This window comes from Nematolebias whitei, chromosome 9, assembly GCF_014905685.2.
Source record: "Nematolebias whitei isolate Nwh7 chromosome 9, NemWhi1, whole genome shotgun sequence".
Classification (NCBI taxonomy): domain Eukaryota; kingdom Metazoa; phylum Chordata; class Actinopteri; order Cyprinodontiformes; family Rivulidae; genus Nematolebias; species Nematolebias whitei.
The window spans coordinates 29,304,833-29,320,103 of NC_056506.1; the positions used below are offsets into that span (position 1 = coordinate 29,304,833).

The following is a 15,271-nucleotide window of genomic DNA, read 5'->3' on the forward strand; positions in this document are numbered from 1 at the left end:
AAAAATTAAAAATGTTGGATTGTATACCTGGATTATTGAGCATAGACTTTGTTGTAAGTTGTAAAGTTGTAAAGTGCTATGAGTATCTTGATTAAATGGAAAGATGCTATAAGTACAGTCAATTTAACATTACAATAAATAGGTTTAACAGATTTACGCATTAAGAGGTTATTGCCAGCTGCTGTTTGAGGCTTCAAATTTGTGCATCATCACCATAAAATATCTTGATATTAACATTTTTTACCAGAATCTCAAGTTTGCTCTTTAAATTACAACGTTCATGAAGCCAAATGCTTCATGTACATAAATTCAAACGTCTTTTGAAAATGACATCATTGTTCAATTTGATTTGATTGGGTGCCTTTATTGTTTTGTCTCTTTTATTAAAGCTTCAGTTGACTTTGTGTATTTTTTGTTTATCTATTCAACACCTTTACTGATAACAAGTTCAGTTCTTCTCACATTATTGTAGATCTAAACCATCAGATCTCAGTTACAAAAATAATTCATGAATTGTGCAGTAACAAGGCAAAGTGATTTCTTCTGACATCCTGTTATCAACACCCAGCACTCCATTACATAAGAGTGATAACACCCAGGACAATGCCAAATGTAATGGGGGGAAGATAGAGAGCACAGGCACCTCCTTCAGACCTCAGGCATTTCCTTTTGGGATATCCCCCTATTATGACCTGCGATAGTAAAAGGAGAAATTCTGGGGAGGGAAAAGTGAATGTTCAACTGGCAGGGTCCATTAGGACGCATCCTCCTGGGGGCTGGAGAGTGTAAGCTACGCTGACCTTTAATGGGTTTGAGTGACGGGCAGTCAGAGTTGGATCAGTCTGTGAGGAGTGGCTGGAAAGAGGCCCTTTTTCTATTGTTCTTTCTATGCTCCCTGCCATGCTTCGGTGAGGGCAGGTGCTTTAGAGTGTCAAAATAGGAAGACACGCTGACAGGCTTGGCTGAAGTCCATGCTCCTCTGGCATATGACAAATGCTCCAGCTCTCACCTCAGCACAAAAGGGAAACTAGTGAGAGTCTTTTGCAAATAGTCACAGAAGACTGTGAAATGCAAATGGCAGAGAGCTACTCGTTTTGTTATCATTTGTATCACACCGATTGACATTGTTTGCATACTGGATGAATAAATTCCATTTTAAAGCACTATTTGTTATACCATGACCAATCCAGAACAAAACAAGATTGCCATGGTAACTGCAAAACCTCATTAAAAATAAATTTGCCACACCACCTTTTGGTTTACTGGAGCTAAAGGGCATTAATTAAAAAAAAAACAACTAAAATCACATAAAGTTGCACATTCAATGCACGATAAAAAAGAACTCGATAAAAAAAAAAATCTCATTAAAAATAAAGGAAAAAAAAATGAGAATAGAACACAAGTATGAGCCAAAGAAGGAGCCAAGTTGTTATCAAAGCCCAAGTGATTATTTTCCACAAGATTTTCCTGTCAGGATGTTATGAATGTCTCCATGAGCAGTGGTCAGTGATAAATGGTGTCCCTTTAGCTGTGCTGATGTCATCCTCAAGGATTTTCTTCCCCTTCAGTGAGTGAGACAGTGCTGGGGGGGGGGGGGGGGCACACTCGTAGTGTCCTGTCCAGGACAAATGGCTCATATCTGTGTGTATCAGTGTGGCATGGAGGGCTTTGAGTTTCCGTATTTTCCACTCAAGTCTTTTGGGCGGTGTCTAACCTTTTTTTGGCCCACATAGTCCTCTCTTTGGAAAACCTGGAAGGCTGAGCATATTTTTGTACAGAAGCAATTGGATCTTTCATCATTACAGCAACTCCAGGGGGGGCATTATACTTAATTGATACCATTTTAATCCCTGTATGTGCAATATGAGAGTAGACTATATTTATTTTGGCGTGAAAGAAACTCTCTCCTCCAGAATAATGTATGCCCTATAGCAGTGCATTAACAAGTCAAGGCTTTGTTTGTTTTTAGAGGGTATCTAGCCTTTACTTTGCATTTGGGTGACCGGGGTTAAGTTTCCTGCTGTGTAAAGCAATCCATGACAGGAATGTGTATGTTTGACTGATGTTCAGAAGAGGACAGTCACATAAAAGGTGGTAAATGGGGATTACAGCAAGCCATGTCACCTCCTTTTAACCAGCAACTAATGCTCATTTAGGCTGCATGGATGTTATTAGAGCAACAAATGGAAATCGCTTGATATTTATTCACAAAATAAACTTTTATAATGTTCACTTTCCATGCACTTTTTAGAGCTAATCCCTGAAAAGATATCCAACGATAAAAGTTACATTTGACTCATAGAAATGTAACTTTTAAACTAGATGAGACATCTTGGAATGTTAGAACTTCAAGCTGAGTTCATTTGTAAAGACTGTGCCCACATGTGTCCAGTTAAATGCATTTTTTAGATTACTTTCTTTTATTTTCCTGTTAGCTTTACCTCCTCTGTCAGTGCAAGTGAGATTACAGACTGACTAAGATTTTCCCAGTGCCAGAGGGGGAGTCTGTGGCCATTGTTCTTGGCTCTGACGGCAGCAGAGCTGTCATTAATGGACAACACTACTGATTTGCTTGTACTTCCTGTGCAGACACAGCTCACACTTTGCTTCACTGACCTTAAAACGCATGTCACCGTGCCAGAGGAAAGCAATGAAAACAAAGTGGAAGTTCAGAGGATATTAAGAGCAAGACGGTTTGACTTTTTTTGTACTTTGTGAAGTGGAGTGAAGACGCCACCAAAATTAATGACTGAACAAGGTGTGTGACAGCTTCATTACAGCTTGTGCACTATTCATGTAGGAGTTTGGAGCTGGAGCGCCACTTTCATTAAAAATCTGCTTCTCCCTGTTTGGGCACGACGCAATGCAAGATTGTTGCTGCTGATAAGATAAGAATGTGGCAATCGTCTGCAGAAGGAGGAAATTCCTATCTGATGGGATTTTCAAAGTGAATTTTCAATGGCCAGACTGGAAGACGAAAAGTATTTACACAAGCGACATCTCCATCACAATGAGTTGTACACGTGACCCCTGAGGGTCACATAATACATACAACTGAAACACATCAAATTAAACCGCTTTCCAAGACTGTGGGACATTCAGTGACACATTTTCCCAGGCCTAGCAATTGGTATAATAATTTAATTATTTTTTTATTGTGTGTATTTGAAGAGCACTTTTCACAAACAATAAAATATTTAATAGTAATTGCAATTTTCTTGATACAGGTCCTCTTTGGTGGTTGTACCTCATGTTAAATCTTATAACTTAGTTAATAAATAACTTATAACTTGTACAACTTTGTAAGTTTATAAAACGTCCAGAACTGAATTCAAAATCTTACTTCTAACCTACAAAGCTCTCAACAACCTAGCTCCATCTTATATTACAGATCTTATTGTTCCATATTTGCCTAACAGAGCACATCACTCTCAGACTGCAGGTTTACTTGCGGTTCCTATAGTTTCCAAAAGCAGAATGGGAGGAAGATCTTCCAGTTATCAGGCTCCTCTCTTGTGGAACCAACTTCCAGTTTCTGTCCATAAGGCTGACACATTGTCCAGTTTTAAGACTTAAAACTTTCCTTTTTGATAAATCCTATAGTTAGGGTTGGCTTGTTATGCTGCTATAGGATTAGACTACTGGAGGACAAATTTATCTAATTTCTTTAAATGAATTGTTAAAATTAAATAGTTTTCATTTGATATTATTTCTATCTTAACATGTGATTCTTGGCCTGCCATTGTGTATCTGTTCCTACCAAACCCAGCTGGTCGAAGCAGATGACCGCTTGTCCTGATCCTGGTTCTGCTAAAAGTTTCTTCCTCATGTTTTTTTCTTTCCACTGTCGCCTTCATGCTCGCTCAAGATGAGAGCTCTGTGATGGAGTTAAATACAAAGCAGCCTGCTCCTCAGATAAATAATGTTAACTTGTTTTTTTTTATGTATATGAATGTTTCTGTTCAGAGCTCTGAGATAACTTCTGTTGTGACTTGGTGCTATAGAAATAAACTGAATTGAATTGTGGCTAAGGAGAGGAGCTGGTGAAGACCTGCAATAATGAGAACAGATTTCAGAACCACTTAAAAACTAATTCACTCTTACGTCCTTGTTTTGTTTTTATTTTATTTTTATTTTTTTTGCTCACTTTCAGTTTTAAGTGTTACATACGTTGTTAAAACAACTTTAATAACTTGCATCTACTTTATGATTATTTTTCATAAACCGTTTTTTAAGTGAACACTTTTGAAAGACTAGCACGTTAATTTACAATCAGCTTTAGGTTTTGCATCAAAACCTGGCAAGGAGTCCGCATTCCCTTTCTTTTTTATTTAAATTTTCTTTTCTCTTTTAGTGAGAAGGAAGTATCTTTGAACAACAACATAAACCACCACCTTACCAGACAGAAGCCTGCAAGCTTGCTGAATTAGAAATGATCCGGTGTAATGCTGGTTTTGGTTGTTATACATTTAATATTTATTGACCTGGATTTTTGGTCAAAATACTGAGATAGCAAAATGTTCCAATGATCATTTTCAAGCCAAATGTTGAAGAGTCTTTCAGAACCAAACATAACCACGATACTCTCATCAGTGTGTGTTTCGAAGCACAGTTGTACAATTTTGTACCAAGTATCTTTGTATGAATGTTTGAGTGAGAGATGATTGTTGCTTGTGCTGCAAGCACCTAAAAAATATCATATAAAAGCTAAATATACAAGTTGTTTTAAATATGTGCCGGCCCTGTAAAATAAAAAAATTAAAATGCATTCCTAACAAGTTTTTAATTTACAGATTTTGTTCTGATGATCATAAGAGGGCTCCTTCTAAATAGAAGTCTGATAAAATAAGCCATTTGTTTAATCATTTTTCTTTTTACATTTTGATAAAGTATTTCAACTTGCCGGGGTCCCCCCCCCCCCCACCCACCCAACCAGTTTATAAGTTATTTCAGTGTAACTCTGCACAAATGTTGAAAATGACTAAACTAGATGGTTCACTTGACAATTCTCCCAAATCTGTGAAGTAAATTTCAACCATATAAACGAAACCCACGTTTTATCATAAATGTCTTATTTTAATTCGTAACAACTGGCAAACATATTCATTTTTCTTTTTTTTTTTTTTTCATTTAGCCTTTATTTATCCAGGTTAGTCTCATTGAGCCACGAGAACTCATTTTCAAGAGAGACCTGTTTAGGGAGCACATGGTGGGGTTAAGGGCCTTGCTCATGGGCCCAGAGTGGGGCGAATGAGGATGGGGCAAGTGTGGGTGTTTCACCTACCCCACCCACAATTTTTGATGTTGTCGGGGCCGGGGCGTGAACCGGCGATCTTCGGATCACAAGCCCACCTCTCTAACCTCTGCGCCACCACTCCCCATAATTCATAATTCATAATTATTAAGCGATTTCAGCTTATCTAACTAAAACAAACCATCAAAAATAGCTTCAGACCCATTTGAGGTTAGCTCTATGGCTGTAAAGTTAGTGAGCAGAAGCACAATTAGCTGATGGTGAAGTCATAGTTACAGAATTTGGATTTAGTGTACTGAATTTTCTATTGTTTGTTATTATTAGTGTTCATAATCAAAATGTAGACACGGTGCAAGCTATGTTTTTTTTTTTCTTTCCTTCACAACATGTACCGTACATTGTTGTGCATTTTAATTATGTTTAATCATAAGCCAACATAAGCTGATGTGTTTAAAAGAATTCTCTGCAAAGATGTTTAAGTAAGCCTCCAACATTCAAGAGGAAACACAAGAAGCCATTAGCTTTTTTTACTACCCGCATCAGAAAGGTGAAACCCTTGAAGCTGATAAAGATGCAGCCCCTGTCTCGCTGGTTTTATTGCCTGTTAACATGCAACACCCTACTTTTTTTTTTTTATTTACCCCCCCTCAAAAAAAATACATTCAACTTGCTTTTTCCTGATCATGTGATCAGATATGCAGGATGAGGCTTGTGGAGGCAGCCCATGCATTATTTAAATGGAAATAATGTGACCTTACTAATAAATCTAAGCATTTCATAAAGCTGATGTCTATGCAACATCTGCTGTTTAAATCCACCTCAACTGTTGTGCTAAATAAGCAAAAAAAAACACCATCAGAAGCTGAATCTGGACCTTTGACTTTTCTGTCAGAACCTGTATGTTCACCCTGTCAGATGCCCAAGTGACTTTTAAGAGCTTAAATCGAGTGAAGAGCTTCCACAAAGCAGCTTAATGGCAGCATCATAACAAGCAGGGAAACGTACAGACCTGTGTAAACTTCTGAGGATCTGTAAGCACCAGCTCTTAATTTGAAGGAGGTGCAGGGCCAGGTGGCTGAATCACAGAGCTGTTTATTTCTGCAAACTGCTTTGGGAATGCGGTCCTGCGAGCAGCTCCAGCTCTTTTCATGTTTGCCTTTACTGCATGGCCCATGCAATTCGCCTGCCTGTTATGAACATGAGGTAAACAAAACATTAGGTCGTCATAAATCACTGGCCAATGACATGTCTGGAAGTGAGATTAGACATATAGTGGAGCAGGAGAACACAAGGAAGCTGCCTCCCTCCTCAGGCTCCTCCTCTCCTCCTTGGTCCCAAAGTGTAAGATCATTATTAAAATTGCAGCTCAATTAAGATAAGGCTAAATGACTTTCTCTGTCTCCCTCTTTGATGTACAGGGGATTTTTCTTCTTTCCAAAGCTGAAAACAGGGCAGTTTACAAAAGAGCAAAGGGGGGGAGACAACTGCTCAGAGTATACTCTTTGATGTTTCATTGCACAGGATTTGGGTTTGATTGGAAACGTGTGTGATCATTTTTTTTGCTAAGATTATTTTCGGACAAATCTCTGTTTTTTAAGTGAACGCTACATCTCATTTGCTTCATTGCAATGGCCATTTTAGCCTCTTATAAACTGCTCGTTCGGGGCTGACACAGGTCTTTTTATAGGGTTCAGCAGATTTCCTTACAGTTCACATAGTTTGGACAAAATTATCAATAATTTCTCTATATATTGCAACAGATTAAATGTTAAAAGATCTGATTGCCACTGGTAACTATGCAATTATAAATATAGGAACTCTAAACGTTTTTAAATGTTTGAATAAAATGCTCATCATAAATGCCGCTCAGTGAAGAAAGTACTGTTTCTCTGGAACTCATTCAAGCAGTTCGCTTCTCCTTCTATTGTTCATCCTTGTTCTCTTTGTCCCAAAGTTCACGTATTTGCCTGACTTCTCACTGTAAACACAAGGGCAGAGACTTCAGAGGCCCACGGACTGGGGATGTTTATATGAGCAGAGAGCAAGGGAGATGGAACCGAGATATGAGTGCTGATCTGTGAAAGGAACCGCTGCTGGATTGCCGCTGCTGCTCGCCATCACACAAACATCTGGCTGCTTCAGGACGCACAGAAACAACCTCACACCTGCACACGGACCACAGCTGATGTAGAAACTCATCCCAGCCTGAAATGAGCTCTTTGTGGAAAGTTTTAAGAAGCACTATGTTTTCTTGAACATTAAGAGGTTTCTCTCCTGTTCTCCTTTTAAACCCACTATAAGTTTTATCACCTCTGCGAACCGTTCAAAACTTTGTTTACAACGTCGTCATGTATGGAAAGCAAAACAGAGAATAAATGTAAAGATCTGAAGATATCTTGCTGACAAAAGCGACATCCAAAGGAAAGGTTTGCCTCTCAGAGGTCAGAGGAGTTGGTCACTTGTGACACGTTCTGAAATCTCTGCAGGACTTTTTATACATATATTAAGAATTTGTTTCTGGCTGTTGATGCTTCAGGCTGCAGGAAATGTGTTGTGATGTGAAAAGGCTCCATTCTGTTTTGAACAAACTCAGAATCAGTTGAGAATTGCATTTTTTTTTTTTAAATCAACATTTGAAGCATTCGGCTGGCGTTATTCCTCAAAGCAGTTTGTTTTCCTTGCCCGTGTCTCACCTCGTACATTTTTCTGCGTAGGACTTCTCCTTCTCATTATATAACGTGCGCTGAAGGGTGTTGTAGGATGAGTGTGTGGGTCTGGAGTGTGGGGGGTGCGTTGCTTAAGGAAGAGATTCCTGGTGAGGAGTGAACAAATGTAAACTGAATTAATAAAATCTGAGGAAGATCAATGGATGTTCTCTGCCCTAATAGATAAACCTAAATACATCTGATTATTACCAGGATCATTTGTTTAAAAAAAATTATAACCCAATCCGCTGATGTATGTTATTTTTTTAATCAATTTCTGAATTGTTTTTGTTTCATCTCAGTATTCAGGGAGCGGCATTGAATTACACTCAAATCATTTTAATTTCATAAACTTTACTCACTCAAGGACAGAGAGCAGTTTACGGCTTTTAAATGCAGGAGACTCACTTGTCGTCCTTGCTCTCTCTCTCTCACACACACACACACACACACACACACACACACACTTCCCCTATTAAAATCAAGTTTCAATTTTCATTGGAGTTCCATCATTCTTTGAATATAAGAAAATGCATGAACGTCTCTCTTTCTGGTCTGTGTCTCGTTTTTCTTCCATCTTCTGTTTCTTCCAAGGTCAGCTTATCTCCGCTGGTTTGAAAGATGAGAGAAACAGAGATGAAGTCTACAACCAACTTTTACCTTCATCGCTTTTGTTCATGAATTAGCATTTCATCTTTAACAATGGATGATCTTTTCTCTGTTCTGTTATTTTCTTCTCAGTAAATTGTCCCTCTTCAAACTGCCTTTGAATAATTTAGTTTCGCTCACTGCTTTTACAATCATTTATAATGCTTTTCTCTATTTGCTGCGTGCATTTTATTGCAAAATATCAGTGTAAACAGACAAAATGTTTTGTGCAAAGCTAACAGAGGAGCAGAAAATGACTCGGCCTTGACTTAAATTTTAAATCTCCTGTGAAGAAAGCTTATGAAAAGTGGCTGTTTGCACCAGAGAGGCCTGCTGGCCCAGTGGCGGCTCCATATATGAGATGTGACCCTCGAAAGACACAGACAACTGCTGCTGCGGCTCAAATAGCAGGAGCTGAGCTGCTCTGACGCGACACAGAGTTCAAGTTTGTTCAGTCTGCTCTGCTCCTATAGAGAATCAGCTCCTCCCAGAAAGTTTGGACTTCACACAGTCAACTGTTTATGCACTTATCAGATCTGTGTTTCTTTTTTCAAATGCTTTGTCTTTTTCATGAAGCGCAAACTGTTTGCCAGACAATGAACCTCTAAAACACTGTTTGTTCCACTTTAAAATCTCACGTTATTAATGATTTAGTCATATGGATTCAACACACCATTTGCTGCATAAACTACCCCATCTTATTTCATCAAACGCCCCATGCACTGCTCAAAATGTACCACCTTTCCTTCAGAATATTTTTTCTTTTTTAATGAAAGAAATAAAAGTGATTTTTATTGTTCTTTGTTTAATATTTCAAATTGAACCCAGTTTGACATTAAATTGCTGTATATTATATCTCAGTTGTATAATTGGAGCGTTTATGTAAAATGTTCTATAATTAGAAACGGTGGGCTGCAGAAAAAAGCAGGTTTTTATGCGACTTGAAGGCGACTCTGTTCCTGTTGGAGGCGTCTCGCCAAAGCTGCCGGGTTATTCTCAGGTCGGTTTGAATTCACAGAACCCCCCCATTGTCCCTCCATGCAGGTCTGCATCACTTTGTTACATCTGGTTCAAAAATGCCTCTTTCCCTTCACTTCTGACGCTTTAATAAGGCCATGACAATAATTCTTTGGTAACTTTTTTTGGGGGGGGATTCCTCATAATTAAACGTTGAGAGCAGGAGGCTGCACCCCCCCCCCCACTCCACCCCACCTCTCTCTCTCTGATGGACAAGTGTTGGACCTCCAGTCTTTCACTCGGTTGGCCCTGCACATCAGAGCAGACAGAATGTGCGTCTAGGAGCTCCTAATTGGAAGCAGATGGCGCTCGGAGCGACGGAGAGCTGAAACGCAGCATTTTCCACCCTGAGCTGCGGTCACTGAGCCATGCAGGTGCACGCAGTCTGCAGGGACCCACCGAACCTTTTGCTTCGTTTATACTCTCTGAAAACCCAACAGAACAAACACGGGCTTGTTTAGAAGTGTGCTCTCATAAAACCTCTGTCTCACTGACGCATCTTGGAGCTTAGACAGGAACGGTTAAATGTGCAAAGTTGAATTAATTAAAAGTTTCAAACGAGGCAGACAAATTAGAACAAGTCCGTCTGCTTTACTCTGCAATGAAATAAAAACCACGTGTTTGTTGTTCACCTATACAATCTCTTTATTTCCTGCAATATTTCGCACATAAAACATGAAATTCGAGCTTTGTAACGTTTGTTTCTTGCTTTGGTGGAAAACTGGGTGCAACACAAGCAACGTGCAGCCGTGCGCTTTCACTAAAAGTCGATTTAAAAATGATATTTGTAGCACAGTTTAATGATGAAGTTGCTAATAAGCATCATGGTCGTGCGCATTTCTTATGAGGCGCAGTCCACCCGCCGCGCTGAGGTACAATATATTTAATTGGATATTATCGTTTGTTATAATTAGTTTATTTCTAAGAGTATTATTTAAAGTGGTTAAAAAATCAAAAGCTTTGTCTTTAAGACTCTTATCAGTTTATAAACGTGTAAGAGTTTATCATCTAACAGTAGAACAGGCCCGTTTGTCTCTGCCATTTGACCCAAAGCAGCGAGGGAAGTCCTGAGTTTTCAGAAATATAGATTTGGGAGGAAGATGCAAAAGAAAACTCCGCTCTCGGATACAACGAGCCGGCTGGCCCCCCCCCCCCCCCTCCCCCCAGTTTAAAATTAAAATGAGCCTCGAGCGACCATCGGATGTGTTTCCTTGTTGGAAAGGACTATCCTCGTCATCTTCAAGTGTGTGCATGTGCATGTGGGGGGGGGAGGGGTTGAGGGGAGGTGGAAGCATCACAAACAGCACAATTAATTAGCAGCTCCTCCTTGAAAAGGTAAATGAAAGTGAAATACATTTTTTCGGGGTTTTTGTGTGTGTGTTTTTTTTCCTTGTGGCATGCACAGATTAAATCCTGGGGGTGGAGGGTGTGTGTGGGGGTGGGGGGGGGGGGGGGGGGGGTATGGCCTCCGTATATATGTCAAATCCCTCATGTGATCATATTTACAACTTTTAAAACGCGTAAAATAAACTTTGCCCTCACGCTCCTCTGAGTGTGTGTGCGTGTGTGTGTCCAGTTGTATTGTTGATGGAGCTCTGGCGGCCGACATCCTCCTCGTTGACCCCCCCACCCCCACCCCGTCTCCCTCTCTCTGCCTTTTCCGTCCCATGAAAAACGATTCCAGCGCTCTGATTGAATTTTATTCCTTCCTGACCTGGTCCGTTCTGCGAGAGCGCCATCAATCTTTGGACTAACACGACATTTGTTTATTGGGCCTGCACTTGAGAAAAGATCTAATGGCTTGTATCAGGCCGATTGTGGAGCAATCGGAGATAATGCGCGCGAGAAGGATTTGGGGACACAAAGCGCAAGTGAGGATGTTAAAGAGTAAAACTCAAAAGACAGAACAATTAAAACACGCTTAAACCATGCGTCCTAAAAAAAGCTTCTATTTCAAGCTTGTTGGTTTAAATCTCACTTTAATCTTGCTATATAGAAACTGTTTGTATGAGTGTTGGGTTTTTTCGTGTTGTGTGTGTGTGTGTGTGGGGGGGGGGTGGGGGTCTGACATGGTGCCACCACTTTCAAACTTACAGACTTGAACAGAAAATGGTTGCGCGTGAGTGGACAAACCAAAAAAAAACACGTTTTGCAAATCTTAAAAAAAAAAATCATAATATTTTAATTAGATGCAATGATGAGCAAGTTGATTTTTATTCATATTTTGTTTTGATAAAAAAAAACTAATGCGTCTTTCATACTTTGAAATTAGTATTCTGATTTTATTTATTATTTTAGTGCCAAACTCATGACCATTTGTGACTACTATAAATATATATATATATATATATATATATATATATATATATATTAACATTATTACTATTATCATTATTACTATTATTATCATTATCATTATAGTGTAACTCGTGCGTAAATTACGCACGTGATGAAACGCAATGAAAACTGAATTTTTGCTTTATGCAAATACAGTTTGAATTAAATGTATCAACTAAAAGCTTAATTGAATTAACATTAAAAAATTAAATTAACTGCTGATAATTGGATTAAAGCAGCAGGTGTGCATTTTCAGAAACTGAAAGGCTATTTAGAATTTAAAGACGTATATTTGGGGATTTAAAAAAAACAATAATTTATTTTCAGTGATGCATCTAAATGAAATTCTTAAAAACTCTAAAGTGTAATTTAAGCATTTCTGTTATAGGATTACAATTAAATAAATTTTTGGACTTCTCCAATCAGCTCATCCTTTTACTGTTAAATGTCCAAGAGAAAGTCTAGCATTCACATAATGGCGATATTCCCCCCCTTCAGGGTCAGCTTCATGTCAGAACAGAGAGAACTTCAAACATCAGACCTGACGGGAATATGTTTGGCATGCGCGCTGTGATATTAGTGGTGCGCGCGCCAGCAAACACACAGCCCGGTCCAAAACAAAGCTGCGCTGTTTGCAGTCCGTGTCTCTGCGGCCTCTAAAGGCTCAGCTTGATTTCATGTAATAAAAATGAAAATGAAAACCTACATTAATAAACACTTTGCACATTAAGATAAATCAGACAGAAACAAACAGCATGAACAAACGCATTAAATCATTTTAGAGACGCTCAAACCTATATATATATATATATATATATATATATAACTTTTTTAATTAAATAAAAATAAAAAACCCAAAATGTTACTCCAATATTTAGACTTTTCTACTTTAAAAAAAAAAAAAACTTTCACTTTCAAAAACTTAATTGCAACACAAACTAAATCCTAGATTCGAGTCTGTAAGAAATGAGGCGCAACTAACTCATAAAATGGCGATTTATTAAACATACACACAAATCCTTCAGAATAGTTTTCAACATCATGAACACAGTCTTTAAATGTTGTACACGTTCCCTTTGATACAAGCTTTGTTGTGGTGGTGGGAGGGGGACAATCAAGGGAATTCAATTTAGTAACACTTGTTTGTTGTTGGGGGGGTGTTTGGTCCATATATATATATAAACCCGCCACAGTTTAGAAATAAATTACTATATATGCAATTTACACGTCTAAGGAAAAGTGACACATTATCATGAAAAGGCACAAAAGCTAAAAGAGAGAGAGAGCGAGAGAGGAAGAGACTTACTGTTATCTGGAGTAACACTGTTCTTTAACAAACAACATCAAGTCTTTTGGTTCATATGAGTCAAGAAGGAGTTTTCATGTCAGAGTTCATCGGGGTCAAATACAAATCTTTTGTCTTTGTTCGTGTGTCTCTCTCTTTGGTCAGAACTTGCTGCAGTCATACACGAAAGCTCCAGATGTGCGATAGAGGGACTGACCCGCTGGGAAGGACATCTGACAGCTGTTATTCCCATTCACCGGGGAGCTGTTCAAGCCAATCCTTTGGGATTCAAACATCTCTCGGACTGAGTGGAAGTTCTGCTGCTGCGCCGGGTAGGTGGCGCCCAGATGGCCCAGGTCTCCGGCCTGGTTCAGGTACCACGAGGCCAGCCTGCCTTGGTGGCTGTGGTGGCTCTCCTGGCCGGAGTTCAGATTGTGGCCCAGCGAGGACGAGGTTGTGGTGACGGAGTAATCTGGCAGCGTGTCGTCCACGGTGCTCGGTGCCAGGTGGCCTGGCCGGTCCCCCGTGTACAGGCTCATGGCCTGCATGTTACAATGATAGGTGGTGTTGGAGGTAGAGATGGAGTTTTGGTTGCAGGGTGAGCTGTAGGCTGATGTCTGGCTGGGAGAATAGTTTAGGGACAAAGATGGTGTTATACCTGTCCTGGTGGAGGCGCTGAGGCCGGGGGTGAGCTCGGTGACCCCCTGCGGGGACCCCCGGAGGGAGGTCATGATGTTGTCCACGCTAAAGCCCTGCGTGGAGACCTGGCCGTGGTGCTGGTGGTGCTCGGAGGTGTCCATGCCGGGGATGGACCTGCTGGAGGGGATGCTGTGGGGGCTGCCGCTGGACATGCTGCTGCTGCTGTCCGGGCTCTCGATTTTGGGCACGGTGCTCAGGGAGGGCGAGTCGGCCTGCGGCGGGGTGACGGTCCCGTTCTCAGTTTTAATATCCTGGACCCGGACGGGCTGGGAGCCCTGCACGGTCTGCTCCGGCTCCCCGCGGCCCTGCTGCCGCGGCGGCAGCTCCTTCTGCAGCCGCTCCTCCTTCTCCTTCAGCGCGTCCTTCTTCTTGAACCTCCGCCGCCTCCTCAGGAAGCTCCCGTTCTCGAACATGTTGTAAGAGTCCGGGTCTAGGGTCCAGTAGCTGCCTTTGCCGGGCTTTTTATCGTCGCGCGGCACCTTGACGAAGCACTCATTGAGGGACAGGTTGTGCCTGATGCTGTTCTGCCAGCCCTGCTTGTTGTCTCGGTAAAATGGAAACCTCTCCATGATGAACTGGTAAATCCCATTCAGGGTCACCTTCTTGTCCGACGAGTTCTGGATGGCCATGGTGATGAGCGCAATGTAGCTGTAGGGGGGTTTCACCATGTCCTTGGGCTGAGGCTGGGGGGTGTAGGGTCCGTACGCCCGAGCCATGCTGGCCGGGTACTGGTCATGAGCCGCGTGAGAGTACATGTTCATAGGTGTTGGCATCCCCGTGTAGCCCCCTCCGGCTGCCGCCCGGTAGTATCCCGGGTCGCTGCTGATGTAGGGCACGACGCCCAGTGAGTTGGGACTGGAGACGGAGTAGCGAGCCTGCATGTTGAGGATAAAGCTCCAAAATATCCACCAAAAATCAGCTCAACTTCTCCCTCCTCTGAGAGCTGCTGTGCGTAAAAGACAAAAAAAATCACAGTTCCTTGTTGCAAAGGTGGGAATTCAGAGAAAAGAGCAGCTTAAGCCGTCCCCATCCTCCAGTCCGCACGACACGCGCATTGAAAAAGTTCTGAACTTTGGACACCCGTCACCACACAGGACTTTTGCGCAGTTAAATTCTTTCCTCTGTTCCCCCCACCCCTCTAGCAGCGAAGCCCCGCCTCCCCCCAACCACAGTGTGCCGGTCGTCCAATGGGAAGTGAGTCCGAGCAGAGCCCACACTCGTGGATTTGAAAGAAAAGCTTCAGGAGGTGTCAGCCGGGTCCACGAGACATGTGTCCGATCATGGATGCACATTCCTGCAAAGTGCATCTCTGCGTAACTTTAAAGC

The 15,271-nt window shown here is 41.1% G+C and overlaps 1 protein-coding gene across 1 annotated transcript; it reads right to left on the minus strand.

Moving 5' to 3' along the window:
• Positions 1 to 8,434: 8,434 nt before the first annotated feature.
• On the minus strand, positions 8,435 to 14,829 carry LOC119414559 (forkhead box C1-A). The gene is made up of 2 exons (XM_037681655.1): positions 13,268 to 14,829; positions 8,435 to 8,568 (listed from the first exon to the last, which is right to left on the minus strand). The coding sequence occupies exon 1, from the start codon at positions 14,824 to 14,826 to the stop codon at positions 13,408 to 13,410; it is 1,419 nt and encodes a 472-aa protein (XP_037537583.1). The 5' UTR covers positions 14,827 to 14,829; the 3' UTR covers positions 8,435 to 8,568; positions 13,268 to 13,407.
• Between the last annotated feature and the right edge of the window lie 442 nt (positions 14,830 to 15,271).